This window comes from Colossoma macropomum, unplaced genomic scaffold, assembly GCF_904425465.1.
Source record: "Colossoma macropomum unplaced genomic scaffold, Colossoma_macropomum, whole genome shotgun sequence".
In the NCBI taxonomy this organism is placed as follows: Eukaryota; Metazoa; Chordata; class Actinopteri; order Characiformes; family Serrasalmidae; genus Colossoma; species Colossoma macropomum.
The window spans coordinates 28006121-28023954 of NW_023494800.1; the positions used below are offsets into that span (position 1 = coordinate 28006121).

The 17834-nt window shown below is 40.0% G+C and overlaps 1 protein-coding gene across 1 annotated transcript; it reads right to left on the reverse strand.

Moving 5' to 3' along the window:
* Positions 1-398: 398 nt before the first annotated feature.
* On the reverse strand, positions 399-17313 carry alg13 (ALG13 UDP-N-acetylglucosaminyltransferase subunit). The gene is made up of 24 exons (XM_036588555.1): positions 17156-17313; positions 16882-16965; positions 16746-16796; positions 16596-16642; positions 14475-14547; positions 12849-12930; positions 12467-12629; positions 12193-12262; positions 11996-12104; positions 10863-10927; positions 10632-10732; positions 9451-9566; positions 8806-9049; positions 5287-5397; positions 4898-5045; positions 4525-4666; positions 4410-4445; positions 4240-4295; positions 4004-4075; positions 3698-3881; positions 1545-1640; positions 1408-1448; positions 852-1047; positions 399-694 (listed from the first exon to the last, which is right to left on the reverse strand). The coding sequence occupies exons 1-24, from the start codon at positions 17273-17275 to the stop codon at positions 417-419; spliced, it is 2685 nt and encodes an 894-aa protein (XP_036444448.1). The 5' UTR covers positions 17276-17313; the 3' UTR covers positions 399-416.
* Positions 17314-17834: the final 521 nt, after the last annotated feature.

Sequence of the window (17834 nt, forward strand, 5' to 3'; positions counted from 1 at the left end):
ACTCCAACTCTTTGCAGCGCTGTTGTTTTTTGGACCCCATTTTCCATCTACTGAATAGCATTTGAAATACCTTATACAAACAACTAAATGTGCTCAGGAGTGAACATCAGCACAACTGTATACTTAGAGAAACAATATTTGCCCTAACTCACCAGTATTAGTATTATTACAAGAAACCGCATTACTCAAAAAGTAAAAAGACTGGCAAAAACAGAAGCAAGCATATTGGGAAACTCTTTATTAGGAAAACATCAAAACAATATCCAACAGTATTACAAAACACAAACCATCAAGTGAGAAATGCAAAAACAAAAGAGTGAACACACCATAAATAAGTAATTTAAAAAAATAAATAAAAGGAACAGTGTTGGTGAGGCAGTGCTACAACAGAGGATCAGGCCCCTCTTAGTGATTAGTTACATACTGGGTGGCACAAAGTGTGTGGGGTGGGTTGGGGTGGTAATGTAATTAACATGAGGGTGGGATGAGGGACAGTATGAGGTATGGTGGAAACGTGGATGTGGGAGAGGCCCGGGGGTCCAGGGTGTGAGGTAGTGGTAGGTGGTGGAGAGCACAGGCACGTAGGGCTCGTAGGTAGAGTGGAGTGGGGGTTGGCTGCACTGCTCCTGCACCAGTGGGAAGAACACAGTGCCAGGGACTGCTGCAGTGGAGGGCTCCATAGCCAGAGGAGTGCCTGGAAAGGAGGAGGCAAGAGAGAAGGGAGGTGAGGGCAAGGGCAAGAAGAGTTGTGAAGCAGTGGGGAGAGGACAAAAGGACAGCAGACTACGTGACAAGGCTGAGGTGCAAGGTGAGAGAATGAAGGTATGCAGAGGCGACGGAGATGCGCTGACCGTTGCTGGCCGGCTCACCCTGAGGGTGGGGACATGAACGGGCAGGCTCAGGGTAAGGCTGGGGGACAGTGTGGTCTGGACTAGCTGCTGCAGCAGGAGTCAGGTAAGGCTGAAACTGAGGCTCCCCACCAGCCCCGGGCAGCTGGTACATCTGCTGCATGTGCACCATGGAATGCCAGTAACTCTGCTGGTAAGTCTGCAGGCAAAGACACTTAATTTTAACAAAGAAAGACTGCCTGTCAATAAGACATGTTTATATAATATTACAGCAAGTTCGGACCACACATTCTGGTTGAAAAGCCTGTTTGCAAGCTAACCAGAAATGTGAAGTTCTATTTCTTTACCATATTAGTGTCAAATTCTGGGTTCCTAATATAGCATTAAAGATGAACAAATGTCTAAAAGGACTTGATAGATCTCAGTCTGATCAGAAATGAGAGACTTATAGAATGTTTAAAAGACAAAAACTACTGATGGTCAATACAAAACCCTATTGAATCCATATTTATATATATATATAAATCATTACTCATTCTTCCTTTACATAACTACCTACCTGCACCCCTAAGTTGAAAAAATACTGGAGAACCTTGCAATCTGTGGAAACAAGATATTGTATTTGATCAAAAAATAAACAAAAAAAAGAAGAAGTTACAACACAGTATGAATGACATGTCGCTGGCTTGCTCTGACCTCTAGGCAGGTCATTGCCACTGGGGTCATAGGAGTAAGGCGGAGGTGGAGCCACAGTGACTGGTTCCCCCATCTCGTTAACAAACCATGGAGACACTGGTGGAAACTGCATGGATACAGCTAGAGAGCCAGACAAAGTATAGAACAGGACAAGCTTACACAAAAAATGTGTCTTGTCTGAATTAATCTATTATTTTTAAAAACACTAGCAACCTTGACACTGAAATCAAGGGTTTCTCCTATTCACCTTGGACCATAATCAAAACTTAAATGAACACTGGATCAAAACTGAAGCCTGCAGAATTAACCATGCAACACTGACCCAAGAACCTTGAAATGAACAATAAACGCCGATTAAGCACTCATGCTTGGCAAAGGTATTTTTATTTATGTTCTGTCTACAGAAACAGCACAATGAAGCAATTCTATTCCACCCTTATTTTAAAAATAAGAATTAAAAGTATAATAGCCTAACTACACAAACTTGCCCAAACTTTTCAAGAGAGGAAAACTGTCCCCCCCCTCACCTATACTTTTTTCAGTTAACTTTTGATTTGCAGTCCTGCAGCTAGAACATAAACTGACCACAAGAAACTACAATACATGGCCAAAAATACCTAGCCACCCAAATACACATCCAAACATGGGCATTGATATGGAGCTGTCCCCCTAACTTTACTCTGAGATTTGGCTTTGTGCTAAATTTTGAGGGATTCACTTCTATTCAGCCACCAGAGTATCAGTGAGGTCAGAAACTGATGTTAGGCAACAAGGCCTGGTTCAATGTCAGCACTCCATCTCAAAGTGCTGGATGAGGCTGAGGTCATTGCTCTGCTCAGGCCAGTCAATTTTTCCACACCAAAGCTGACAAACCGTTTCTGTATACATCTTGTTTTGTGTACAGGGCCGGCCTAATCATACTTAAACAGGAAAGCATTTCCCTCCAAAACTGTTCCCTCTTAGGTAGAAGCACACATTTCTTCAGAATATCACTGTATGCTGTAACATACAGAATTCTCCTTCACTGGAACTCATGGGCCTAGTCCAAACCATGAAAACAGCCCCTAATAATAATAATTACTTTTCAACGAAAGTTTACAGGTGGCACTGGGCAGGTTTTTGTGGTATACACCAAAGTCAGATTCATCACTCCAGAGAAAGTTACACTCAAGAGTCAAATGGAGTGTAGAGTTATAGATCATTCCAAGTTGACACTTAGAATTGCACACAGTGAGCTTAGGCTTGCATGGCCATGGAAATCCATTCAATGAAACACCAGATACAGGTCTTGTGGGAAGTTGCTTCCTGAGGCAGTCTGCAACTCTGCAGTGAGTTTTGGGGAAAAAAAAGGACAGATGGGTTTAAGGGTTATGTGCTTCAGCACCCAGTAGTTCATTCAGTGAGTTTGTGTGGCCTATCACATCACAGTTGAGCTGCTGATCCTAGATGTTTCCTCTTTACAATAACAGCACTTAGCGTTGCCTGGAGCAGCTCCAGAAGAACAGACATTTGTTTAACTGATGTGTGTATCCCAGTGCCACGCTGAAAAAGTCAGAGCTCTTTACTACTACAACCCATTATATTGCCAGTGTTTGTCTATGGAGATTGCATGACTGCTTCAACTGATGTGCCTGTCAGCAATAGGCGTGGATGGACCTACTAATTAAAATGGTGTCAACATACTTAAGGCCATGTAGTGTAATTACATTTATCATAATTTGATAATTTCTTATTATAAATTTATGACATTTGTAATTCAGTGTTAAAGGGGAATTTCCTTTTTTAATTTATGCATGACTGAATAATTGAGTTGTAAACAAAGTCATTCAGAAATATATGAAATTATGCACTGTATTTACTGACTGTTTACAGTGGTGGTGATAGGAACCAGGAGTCACAATGTCTACACTGCAAAATTTTATTTACTATCCAAAACAACTTATATGCAATTTTTAAAGCATAAAATGTTGGCAATCGGTAAAATAGAAGTATATAAGAAAAAAAGTTTTCTTTGGGTACCATTTTGCCTCACAGTGCTGTGTATGTACATCTCCACAGTTAACATTCTGAATTACTCTGTTTACATCTTGGCAATTTACCTACACAATGATTTAGAAAAATCAGAAGAATTTCCCTTTAAGTGAGTGACAAACCTGGCCTCCCCACTGTGTGCAGAGGTGGGGGCTGCCCGGGTGTGATGCTGGAAGGTTGTAAGGGATTTGGGGGGCTATGGGAACTCCCAGCTGAGGAAGAAGGAGAAGAGTTGGAAGTAAAGATGGCAGCAGGGGCAGAATTGACTGGCTGAGAGGAAGAAAGGACTGCTGACTTTACCACCACCTGAAAGACAGTATACATCAAAGACAACATGCTAAGCAAGCACAAAGAAATGCACCACAATAAACAGCTGTTATGTATTTCCCCATCAGTAGCATGTAAAGTGCAGTAAATAGAGAGCATGCCTGTTGTGAGTAACTGTAGGTAGCAATGCCCTCTTGTGGTGACCCAGCACGAGAGCCTCCCTCTTGAATGGTCTAAATGCAAGAAAACTTGGTAAGCATGTTAATGATAGGTTTTCTTAAACAGTGTGCAATAACATGTTCACTGTCAATGTAACTGACTTGTTGGCACAATGTGGTCAAAAAGTGCACAGCTTAGCTGAATTTTGAGGGATCTGTAAATAAGCATTATGCAGTACCAGGTTGGTGGTAGACTCTGCAGCAGCATAAACAGATGGACTCTGAAATCCTGCATCTGAAAACCCAAATCAGTAAAATAGATTCAATATCATTAAAGGAAATAAAAAACAAAGCTAGCATAGAACAGTGAGATATGTCACAAAGAGAGAGCTTAAAAAGATACACTAACCAGAGGCAGAAAAAATATACTCCTCTGAGTATTCACCTGTGGAAAATGACATATTGAAATTTTACATATTGCAGTGTAAATATGCACATTTACATGTTGTAGGCAAGGAAGCTACCATGGTCTCCAGCGGTGCTCCTTTCATCAGGGTCCTCTTCAGATGATGCTATGGGCTGTTTGCCAGATGGAATAGGGCTTGGGCCTTGTGACACCCAGTAAGTAGCAGCACCAGGTACCATAGTACTGGTAACCGTTTGTCCCTGCTGAGACAGACTGACGTTTAAAACAATACCTCAGAATTTTGATCTAATGCCTATCTGCAGCATATAGTGAATCACCACAGAAATTTCTACATGTTTCTGTGCCTTGTAAAAGGACAGAAACATGTTATAATAGGAATTAGTTGACTGGAATATTCCTTCCAAGAGATTTAAGAGGAAAAAAAAAATAACGTGTCAAGTAATAGTTACTTAGATAAGACAGAAACAAACCTGTATGGGAGAGAATGCATTTTCATCTGCTTCCTCCACTTCGTAGAAGGTCATGGTTCCTTCCATGTCCTGGGCTTCGTCTTCAGGCTCAGGCACAAAGCTGAACTGACATTCCTTATTCACCGAGTGCATCTGACGCCTACTTCTGCTGTACAAGAACAAATACACTTACAGTTGGCTACATGGCACATTTTTGCTCAAGTATTAATAGTTTTTCATGCAAGGTCATAATGATCCAGTCATCAACAGTAGTAATTCAGTGATCAGTATCTTGCCCCCCTGTCATTTTAACTGTATTCTTATGATAAATCAGAAGAATGACAGGATCAATTCCAGGTAAGATGGCCTAACAAACCTCTTCTGTTAGATGCCTAGAGAGATTCTCTTACCGTGATTTAAAGGAATAATTGTCAAAGCTCTGGTAGCAGCGTTTGCCAGCGCTCGGATAGTAAGCCACCTCTGGTCCAATGATATGTTGTCTATTCAGGAAACGTGCTGAGCTTCTGACCAGAACAGTGAAGGCATGGAGACAGCAGGAAACAAAAACAAAAAGGCACCAGTATACAAAAAGAGCAAGACACACCAAGTTGTCACCAAGGCTACAAAGCTGAATAGAAAGGTATTTGTGACAGTGTATGGCATTGTTAGTGGCCAACTTAACCTGGCATACACATAATATGGCACCAAAGCTTTCATGAGGACAATGCGTTTCTATACATTTCTAACCACCAAAATTTTTCAAGAACACCATTTCAATACCATGGATGCCAAATACCCTGCACCAACTGCATTATTCCCTTAACTTCATCAGAGTATATATATATACATATACATGTATGTATATGTATGTATGTATGTATATATATATATATATATATATATATATATATATATATATATATATATATATATATATATATATATATATATATATGTGTGTGTGTGTGTGTGTGTGTGTGTGTGTGTGTGAGTGGGGAAATAAGCAAGCAAGTAAATAAATAAATAAATAAATAGAGTCTGGGTGCTAAACTGTCCTGTCTGTAGTCAGCAACTGGTGTCCTCAGTTCCCAAACACTTAGTGTTAAAAGAAGAGGTGATGCACCTATCCCAACTTGATTGAAACGTGTCACTGGCATCAAATGGGCATATATTTTTCAAAAAAACAATTTTTTCAGTTTCAATGTTTGATGATTTTTCAACTAAATATACACGGTGTAAATGATTTTCCACATCACTGTGTTCCATTTTTAATTTACATTTTGCACAGCGTCCCAACATCTTTGGAAACAGGGTTTTACTTAAAAGGAACAATATGTAATATTTACTGTACTAAATCATATGTGATTTAGAGCCCGATGTGTCAAAGATTAAGGAAACAAGTTAAGTTGACTTGCTTCTCCAACAACAGTGCTACAGCCATTATGTTCTCCTTTGAATTTTCTGTTCCAGAGCAGATAGTGTTTTGGTCTGTGATCCCAACCACTGCCCATTTCCCAGATTGCAAGATATGAAACATACCAGCAGGCAAACACAGTTTGATTCAGCCATGGAAGCATGTAAGCCAACTGGATCCTGACCTATAAAGCCTCTGCATCCTTCTAAAAAGCTTCATGACCAGAGATATAGTAAAATGCAAGTTAATACTGGCTTAGAACCCACAAAGACTTTAAGACTGATGCCAAGTTCGCCAATTTTCTCCCGAACAGCTAAGTACTGACCTTTAGCCAAGGTTAGCCAACCTTAACTAATTTATCACAGCTACTAGTAGGGGGATGGTTTATGATTTGCAAACGTACACATTGGCTGATCAACTTACAGTGCAAGACTCATCACTTGCTATTGTCAAAGTTTAACGTTGTGCTTATCTGTTAAAATTTATTAGTTCCTAATTTTTCATTTTGAATGAAATGATGTTGAATTGCAACAGCCCCAGTCTTGCTCATTGGAGCGCAGCCCTTTGTTACATAACTCCTCCCCAAGCACACGCAGAGAGTATGCGCTACACATGCTCCAGTCTGTTTGTTTTTGTTCCTTGTTTTCAGCTGTAGATTCCCAATTATCAACACTGAAGTCAGAATCAGAGTCAATCAGAAGATTTGTTTGAAACACAGGAAGAAGCGCAATAGAGGATTTAAAAGGATGATTCAAAGCATACATTGGAGTGGATTTTGGGTCTTTCCCCCCCAAGCTAGTTTAATGGCTGATACTTATATGCACCCAGATGAAATCACACCGGCTAGAGAAAGTGAGCCCAGCTGAGCAAAGTCATGTGTGTATCATGTCGCTGTATTAGCCCTTTGTAATAAGTTATAGTTTGTGATATTAAGCCTGAAATCAGAGAACGGAGATCAGGTTAGACTGCATTTTGGGTCGTTTTTCGAGCCGGATTACTCCCTGATGCCTCGTCACACCTAGAGCTCACTCTGGCTAGAGAGGGCAGGGTCTGCTGATTGCTGTGATGTGCGTCATGTCTATAGCTTAAACCATTTTGGAATGACTGCAAGAACATTAGGGATTTCACCATCTACAGTCCATAAATTTATCAAAAGATTAAGTATCAAAAGAGGTCTAAACACAAAGGACAAGAATGAAAACTAATACTGAATGCCGTAGACATTGCACTAAAAACATATGCACCACCATCCTCTCTGACCTAAAGCCACCTTTCAAATTGTTTTTGGAAATAATGGACGTTATGTTCTCTGGACTGAAGAGGGAAAAGGACCATCCAGACTGTCACCAACCCAAACCTCAAAAGCTAGAGCCCGTCACAGTATGGTGTGTTAGTGCCAATGGCATGGATAACTTGCACATCTGTGAAGATGCCACTGAGGTGTACACATGCATTCTGGAGCAACATATGCTGCCATCCAGATGATGTCTTTTTCAGGGGCAACCCTGCAAGACAATGCCAAGCCACATTCTGTATGTGTTATTAACAGCATGGCTTCACTGTAAGAGAGTGCAGGTGCTAGACTGGCCTGCCCTGTCTCCCACTGAAAACATATGCAATAGAAGACAACTGAGAGAGGGAAGGGGGGAAAGGAGAAAAAATAAAAAAATAAAAAATAAAATATTCACTTTCAGGACAACAATTAGTGTCCTCAAATGACTCGTTTCCAAATGACTACTGAACACTGGTATAATAGGAAAGATGATGTAACACAGGAACACACTTGGAAGCACACCTACCATGTATCTAGGCCATTTTATCAGCTCCACTTTCCATATAGGTGCACTTTGTAGTTCTACAATTACGACCTATAGTCCATATGTTTCTCTGCATACTTTGTTACTCACCTTTACTCTGTTCATCAATGGTCAGAACCCTCACAGAGCAGGTATTATTTGGGTGGTGGATCATTCTCAGCATTGCAGTGACACTTACATGGTTGTGGCATGTTCATGTTGTGTTGGTATGAGAGGATCAGACACAGCAGTGCTGCTGAATTTTTAGAACATTAGTGTCACTGCTGTACTGAGAATCCTTCACCAACCAAAAATATTCAGCCAGCAGCGTCCTGCGGGCAGCGTCCTAAGACCTCTGACGAAGTACTAGAGGATGACCAATGCAAACTGTGCAGCAACAGATGAGTTACTGTCTCTGACTTTAAATCTATGAGGTGGACCAACAAGGTAGACCATGAGTGCACAGTGTTTAAAACTCTAGTAGCACAGCTTTGTCTGATCCAGTCATACTTGTGTAACACACTAGTATGTCACCACCACGTCAGTGTCACTGCAGTGCTGCAGTACCTATATAGTAAGCGGAGTGATACAAAGGCAAAGGACAATGAGTGTAGAAACAAGATAGGTGTACCTAATAATGTGCTGTGTGTGTGTGTGTGTGTGTGTGTGTGTGTGTGTCTGTGTGTGTGTGTGTGTAAGAACAGCACTGGGTGTCTGACCTAGGTGGTCCATATCCACGAGGCGGTCTTGGGGCAGGGTGTGGGCGGTAGTGCTCGTAACTGAGGCCAGGTGGGGGAGGAGCAGGAGCATGCACTCCAGGAGCACGAATAGGGGCCAGGTTCCCTGGGCAGGGCTGCAGGCGGGGGGGCAAGCCAGGCTGAGGCCGTCCATAAGACATAGCCATCAGCATCTCTTTACCTCTAGCTTTCTTCAGGAATCTCCGCCGTCCACGCAGCTCTGGGTCTGGTGCACAAGACACATTCATTTGAAAGGAAGCACAAACACTGTAGAAGAATGCTGATCCTACGGAAGACCTACCATGCTAATAATCTCAGTTATACAGCACAAAAAATACTAAAGACATCTGACATTATGACTTGCTGCACATTACAGGGACCATATCCTACATGTGTCTTGTATTTTATTTTTGGCTTGTGTGGTCCACTTATGGTGTTTATGCATGTACCAAAAACAGTTATGACTGATCATGTAAAAAACATTTTCCAACCTCCCTTTATCCCTCCATCTCTTAGTTTACTGTGATATGGACCCTTTAATATAACAACCATGCAAAACAAATACCGCCATTTTATTGTTTTTTTTTTTTTTATGAAATATTATTGGTAGAGAGAAGGAGAAGACACCTAGTTCTCCAGAATAATGTTCAGCATGGCTGTAGGAGCTGCCCTTTCTGCTCGGTGTTATGTTCCATGCTGGGACAGGATTCACTGGCTTCAGATTAGTCAAAGATACCAAGTGCCTAGAACACCAAAAACAACACTCAAAACCACTTTTTTGTCAGCAAAATATTAAAATCAGTCCTCAAAGTCTAGAGTGTCAGACTCCACTCCTGGTAGAAAAGAAGTTTAGAATTCTACCCCATCACATACCTGAATCAATTATTCGGCTCATGCCAAACTCCTTCACAAGCTCAATTTGGTTTGTTAGAGCACATGCTCCTGGGGACCCATAGTCTTGAAATACATGTTTGGGATCAACTTGTTACACTTTTGGTGTTGGATTGCGGCTAAGTCTGCTGCCAAAAAGGGTACACAACCTCTAAAACCTTTGAAGTCCTAAATTCCTTGACTCCAGGCGGTGTCCAATTCTGGAGCTCTACCACCCTGCACAGTTTAGCACCAACCCTGCTTACAACACATCCACGCTAACATCTATGGGCTAATGACAAGCACCCTACTTTGAGCACCACGACCACGAGGCGCTGGACTGGTTTGGAAGTCAAGTCCTGTTTGTTCCTACCCCAAGAAGTCTATGTTCCCACTCACATTTAGCCAAAATTTCTCAATCATCCCCAGACATTCTTGTTATGAGATCACTTTTGACCTTGCAACATAAGGGGACCCCCAGCACTGCACATTTTAAGTGTCTGATTTGACACACCCTTTTCAGCCCATCAAGCATTCTGCTAATGAGTTGATGACTTCAATTAGGTTTGTTAGAGGAGGAAAACATCCAATTCACTCACTGTATTAGAGGACCAATAATCTCTGCAGGTCTATGTCCCCTTAAGCACCAAAGTCTGACATCTCTGCACTTAAGTGGAGAATCCCAATCAATAATCCTTCTGGTAGGGGTGCACAACCCCAGGTCAGTGTCCAGGGCCCAGCACAGTTTGGTAATTTACCTGCTAATTACACTCATTTGTGAATTTCCAGGGTTAGTGCGTGTGTTCGAGAGGGGGAACCACCAAACTGTGCTGGATACTGGCCCTCTAGAACTGAAGTTGTTCACCCCTGCCCTACCGCATAATTTAATTCTCAACTAAGTTTATCATTAAACCTGTAATGACATGTATGGAGCTCACTTTTCTCCCAGCTCTTCAATAAACACAGTCACAGCGCTGGGGTGAGTCCCTACTTCCTGGATGAAAGCATTGTAGTACTTCCCTTTAGGATCCAAACGCACCTGACCAACAAAAACATGTATGATTACTATACCAAAACACACTGAAGACACTGCTATATAGTAGGGTCCAGTTTTCTCAAAACGCATTCTAGACAAAATCTCAACTACAAAAACGTACCACCAGTCATACCTGACACTTGTCTCCTAAGAAATACTGTCTCCCAGCAAACACCATGTAATCAGTCTTCTGGAGTTCTGGAATTCCAAAAAAAGAAATGCATTTAGAAAAGCCTAATGCTTTTTTTAATAACTTTAGTGGACACCAGTGACAGTGTTAAAGTACACAGGTGATCTACAGCATGGGGGACCAGAGGACACATTACCTATACAGAGAGACAGGCTGACATTTAAGGAGATTCAGCATAACTTGTGGTTAATAATATCACAAACTACTCACTTTTACCAAATTAACTGATTATTGTGGTGGAAGAAAAAAATGAATTTAAAACATAAGACTACATAGGAAAATTAATACAATCTTTTCCAAATACACAGTACTCTGACTTCATGTTGTTGGCCTGAACGATTGGGGGGAAAACACCTAAGAGTGATGTTTCACCAATACTGTGATTTAGAAAGATCCAGTGTCCTGCCCCCCCTCCAAATTCCAGATTTCAGACAGAGGCTTAAATACTGAACATAGTGAGTGAGATTGCTCGTTCACAAGCCCTACATTACAAGATTAGATTTCCCCACTTAAAACTTAAGATAATGTCGCATGACATAGTAGCAGCTTTCACAATTTGAAAGTTGCAATTTGAGTGCAGTTGTTATAAAAACAAATAACTGTTCGGCCTTAGTCAGTTGCCAATTTCTGTTCTACTGGAGGGACAGCCAATGGATCAAACATCTTAAAACAGCAACCATCAGTTAACCTTAATTCAATTTCCCCACTTTAAGTATGCATTTTCCCCCTCACCCTAAAACATCCAAATTGTATTCTCAGCTAGTTCTTATGCCTTTGAGTTGAATTGCATGAGTAAAGGTCAGGGAAATAAAGCAGTGCAGGGGATCCTCTTAATTTCTCATTAAAAAAGAAAGATGCCAATGACTGTCCATAATGCAAAACTAAAGCCTCAATAAAGTATTGTCCCAAAGATCAAATTTTAAACATTATGTTGTCCCATTTGGTCACATGGAACGTTCTATTCAAATTGTGGTTCAACTGGAACTGATTCAAGTCGACATCTAATCAAAATCACTTTCCAAGAAATAATGCCATAATGTGAGCGCAATAAAGTGGCCTGCATTCAATTGCCTCACCTTTGCGGCAGTCTTGCCAGACATCAAACTCCACATTGCGGTACACTTCAGGCTCTAAGGCTTTCAGTACCTTGTAGGGAAGAGCAACCTTTGCTGATCCATCAGGAGCCTAAAGGAAAGGAGGCCTATTTGTCACACATATGTATGAAGAATGGCAAAATCTCTTAGCCTTCATTCTATTTTTTGGCTTTCATTACTTTTTGGTCTTCTGCTCCAAATTTGGCTTTATCCTCAGTGCGGTTATGACCACCAAGCTCCCATTCCTCTCTACAAAAGCAATGCAAAACTTTAGTTACATTAAATAAATAAACCACACACACACACACACACACACACACACACACACACCTCTGTGGACCAAATCAGAACAATTTTTTATGTTTCACTGGAAAAAGAGGTACAGTAATAAAACAATGCAAGATGTCAGGCAGAAATACATAGCCTTGAATTTCTGTTTGTACATGTGCACACCTCAGACCCCTATCCTCAGGGGTATCATAACCAGCCTCCTCACTGCACACAGACAGGCTATTCCTGTACCGACGCCCCACCACTCGACACCCATCCAGAGCCATATGCAGATCCTCCTCTTCAATGCCCAGAACACGTGTGTACAACAATTCATACAAAAGCGCTGTAAACAAACAAAATCAAAGCTCCGTTACCACCATGATTCACCCCATTCACTCCACTTACACTTGCAAATGCCTAGAAAAATAGGGACATCTAAACATAACCATTATATACACTAACGCAGAATATATATTTTAAATATACTCCATAACACAGTCAGAAAGAACAGCCCAGGTTAGAGACTGTGGAACTTGAGATTTATGGGATTTGCCAAACTCACACTGGCACACTGCTGCATCCACTGGATAGGCCCTTGAGTAGACAATGTCATAATGACCATTGCTTGAGCAACAGAGCAAAATCTGAAATACATAAAGTACTTGTTAGGTCTGCATTGTACATCGCAGGATGAGTTTTTAAATACAATCTCAACTGTATACACAGCACCTTGCAGAATCAGCTCTCCATACTGAAGAACGCTGCCCTTCAGCCCCCCTTGCAAAATAAATCCCATAGGGCATTAAAAAAAAACTGCTGAAATATTGTTAGTGCCTCATTCCTGATGAATAAAGTTTCAACTATTACCTATAAGAGAACATATCAAAATATGCCTTGTTTAGAAGTCAGTGCTCAACCTTTTATTGAGCCAATCAAATCAGACACACCTCCAAAAAGACACTTACATTTATCCATTAAACATTATCATGTTTATGAAACTAAATATTTTTGCTACATTTTGACTTCTAAATGCACAGCTAGTTAATACTATGAAGTACATAGGTTCATTGGAGGGATTACATATTAAAGTAACTACAAAAATTAGTGCATGACTACACTTTTTTGTTTCACTGAATAGCAGAAAATGTATGAATGCACATCATTCACACTGCGTGAAGTAAAAAACGCAAAAGCGTTTTAAAATATGTCCTACTGAAGAATATAACGTTAACAACCAACTAATATACATGCAACATACACAGTAATGAATGTTAGTCACATTGTGCAAGCTACAAATATCAGCAAAACTGTCTTAAGTAATAAACTCTGTGTGGGTAAGTGAATGTACATCAAAAGCTTGGTGCTAATACAACACTGCAATCCCATAGAAATGCAAGCAGAAGTTACCATCACTGAAGTAGTGAAAAACTGAATAAACAAAGGCTCCTAAAAAACTGGAGACGCATCTTGACTCATTGAAGAATGGTTAAAATTAATGCTGGGTGTTACTGATAGGTGTCATGATGTTGAGTTTTATCACAAACTTATTCATTTCATGTTTTTGTGCTACAACCAACCAAATTCTGTGCCATTTCAGAATTAGATCAGATTCATACTTCTTCCAGCCTCCAAAAATTTTAGCTGATCTCCCGATATCATCTCTGAATGGTATCTGTATCGCTGCAGTAAGCCTAGAGCATTAAAATGTATTTCTAGCTGTCAAAAGCATATTTAGTCCTGTTTAACTGCAGCCTTTAAAACTTAAAAGAATAAAACAAGTATGTCTTAATAAAGATAATGTTATACAGAACCGTTAACACTCCAAGTACCTTTGGAGTGCACAAATGGTTCTTTGCGTGGTTAAGTGGGCCTTCTCTATGATTCAATATGAGACATTCTGTCCATATCATGCCACTAACTGAGGATTCTACTCAAGTTGGGAAAATGTCAAATTAAGCTGAGTATGCTCTCCCCTGTCTGTGTTAAAACTTAGCAAGTCAAAAAAGCACCTTACTGCCACCTTTTACAAAAAAAGCACCATCTGGTGGTAGAAGCATAAACCCAAGGCGCTTTTGAACTTCTCGCCAACCAAGAAGGTCTTGCACACCAAGGACTTGGCTACTGAGCTGTCACACTAACCAGTTCAATAAACTGAATAAATGGGAAACTTCAGTCAACCTCCCATTACCTTGGGCAAGCTGTCATCTTCTCCAATCTTGGTTGGCGGCTTCCCTGGGTATCTGTAAATGACAAAGCACCTCCTGCACCACACACAGGATATTTACATTACAAGATTCACAAAATTAATTATAAATTACACAGAAATTAATTGTTATTCTAGCATCCTCTGAACCCTAATAACTGCAAAAGCTCATATTGATGTTGGCATGCTTCACTACTGCAATGTTTTGACAAGCTGTACTAAGCAAAATAAACATACCTGTACATTAACAATATCATGCACCAAAAATTAGAGTTATTAGTTTCGTTTGCATGATTAAAGGCTTCTTTGCATCATGAAAGAGTTCCTCAGATTGATGGAAAATGCACTAAAAAAGGCTCTATATAGCACCAAAAAGGTTCTATCGTTACAAACCTGACATTAACAATAACAGAAGAACCCTTTTGGGTGCTATATAAAACCATTTTCTTTACTAAAGAACCCTTGAACTCTTTAAGAGTGTAATTTACCTGCATGTTTTTCCATAGTTTGAGGTATATGGCCATATAAGCCCAGCATACAGGAAATCTGGTCTCACGCAATTTTGTGCACACACTTTAGACAATTAATATTTGATTGTTCTGTATAATTCAGATTTGTTTTCAACTTTCTAGCCATAACGAAGCTCTGTGGTTAGTGCCATACTGATTTGCATGAAATTGTGTCTTAGTGTGCATGTAGTACATGGACAAAGCAAATTGCTACATGTGAGAAACAAGCCAAGCAATCACAGTGTCACTCACCAAAATTGAAAAAGCACTGGGCCTCATTCAAAATCTTCCAAGTTTTTTCTTAAATTTCTTCTTGATAAAGCTTATAAGAAAAAGTCTACATCGGTCTCATTACATGTTCTTTAACCGCAAAACTGTTCACACCTTTGTGCTCTTGATTGCGCATAGCCTCTGTTCTTACCTAAGAACAAATCCCAAATAAGAAAACATTGGTGAACGTCACAAAAAGAATAGTCACAAAAACTGCATAAGTGCGTTTTAAGAAGAATTTCTTCTTAATAATAATAATTGGTGAATGAGGCCCATTGAGGCCACTGTGACTGTCATTAGAGGAACAAAAGCTTTGATTCTGTATTCCTTGTACATGAAGATGCATTAGCAAAGACATATTTACTCATTGGGCCTCATTCACCAATACCTTTCCAAGTTCTTTCTTGAATTTGTTCCTGAGAAAGGTTCTAAGAAAAAGTCTATGCAGATTGATAACGTGTTTCTAAACCGCAGAACTGTTTGCACCTTTTGCTGTTCAGTGTGCATAGATTCTGCTGTTAACCAAGAAAAAAAATCCCAAATAAGAAAATAATGGTGAAGTCAGAATCTTGATGAAAACTGCATATGTGGTTTTTAAGAAGGAACTGCTCCTTAAGACTGGTAGGTAAACGAGGCCCATTGATCTCACCTTCCAGATTATGCTACAAGAGACTTTTTGACCAATCAGCTAATCACAGAACACAACCTAACCCTCTCTGACTGCCTTAACTGTGTTTGTATGTGTATTTAACTGTGTAGGTGAGACACACAGTAGCTGTTTAACCTTTAAATGAAGTAAACATACAACTTCTGCTTAGGTAGTAAATAATTTGTATGACTACCAGAGGAATATCACAGAGAGAAAACAAAAACAGATTAAACAGCTGTTGTTGCTGACGATAATATGAAGATATTTTATTGTATTGTAAAATTATGCCACAACATACTTTTCTGAGCATTGTACTTTAAGTAGCAATAAGATTCACAATGATCAACTGTATACTATAAATGTATAAGTAGTCCTGTTTAACTGAAACCTGAAAATTGTTCAAGGGTTCTTTAGAAAAGGCAACAGATAAATCATTATACTTCTAGGCAGTATTTTCTAAAACGTTGCAGTACTGGGGCTTCTTTTCTTTGAAAAAAAAAACTGCCAAAAACTAGCCAAAAGTGTCTTCCAAAGGTGGACTCTATGAGGATCCCCAAAAAAGTGGGTTGGCAAACATTGATTTAATTCACCTGAACTGTAAAAGAAGGTATAAAACACACACACACACACACACACACACACACACACACACACACACACACTAAAATCATAGACTACCTGTAAAGCAGAGACAAAGCCTTGATTTCCACTTGGCCTGCAGTTTCCTAAGGGCAGAATTGAAGAGCAACGTCACACATTAAGAGTTAGAAATCCTGCCAGACAGATGAGGTGTTCGCCTCCCTCAAGCATGAGCGTAAGCACACTGACCTTGGGATCCTCCAAACGCTCCAAATACTTCTCAAAAAAGCCTTCAACGAACTGCAAGAAATAACAACACGACCTTATAAAACGAACTGGCGTGACAAACGTTGACGACAAAGCCCAAAAGTTGACTTTTACTCACAGGTTCGAAGTTGCATCTGTTTGCCCTCATGAACTCGACGCAGTCTTTCCTTATTTTGTGATGGTAGTTCTGAGAGTAATAAAGCTAACGACATATAAACCCATTTTTAAGTATATTACCACGAACCCGAAAAAAACTGCTTTTTCTGGCAGACACTGCCACATATACAATGAAAATGCTGAAATTTGGCGTGATTGGAAAGCAAAACCAAACATTTCTTTTCAAACTAGCCGTTTTCAAAAACAAATAACCGTCTGCTCGACTGTTTGAATACCTGCTCAGAAACAGCTCGAAAGAGGCAGGACGCGTCTCGGGCCATCATCTTCCTGTACAAACCGATGCTGGCTAGGTACTCGTCCATGTTCACGAAATACTTCTTACAAGTTTTCTGCATGGTAGAGAAATCATAAATTAAAAAAAGGCGCAAAGCTTCATAACTCTCCACGTCCACGAAAAAGAGCATGTAGTTCCAAAGTTTCCTGTCGGATTCGGACAGAAACAGGTGCCACGGATGAGCACTGATTAATTTAAACCTGCAGCGCTGCAGTTCAACTCCCACGCTGTGTAGAGCTGCACCGGTGCAGGACAACTGCAGCACAAGCGTTATGGTTGGGTTTTTTCGTGCCTTTCAGCGATTTCAAATTTGAATTTGTCCACTAACAAGCGCATATGGCTGTTGCTAATATGTTAGCCGTAATTACACAGTTTATATTTTAGCAAGAACTTCTAGCTTCTAATTTTAGCCATGACAATTGTCCAGCTGCTATGGTGAAAAGCTTTTTAGATATTCATGACAGTAAAAGCGCATTTTAGGAATAAAAAATAAAAAAACAAAGGTAGGTTCTCTCTCTCTACCACGACAACTAAAAATTAAAAATATTTTTTTTTAAATTACAGTTTTGTAGATAAATATGCTTTTGAAAAGATTGTTATAAAATAATTGAAGACACGCT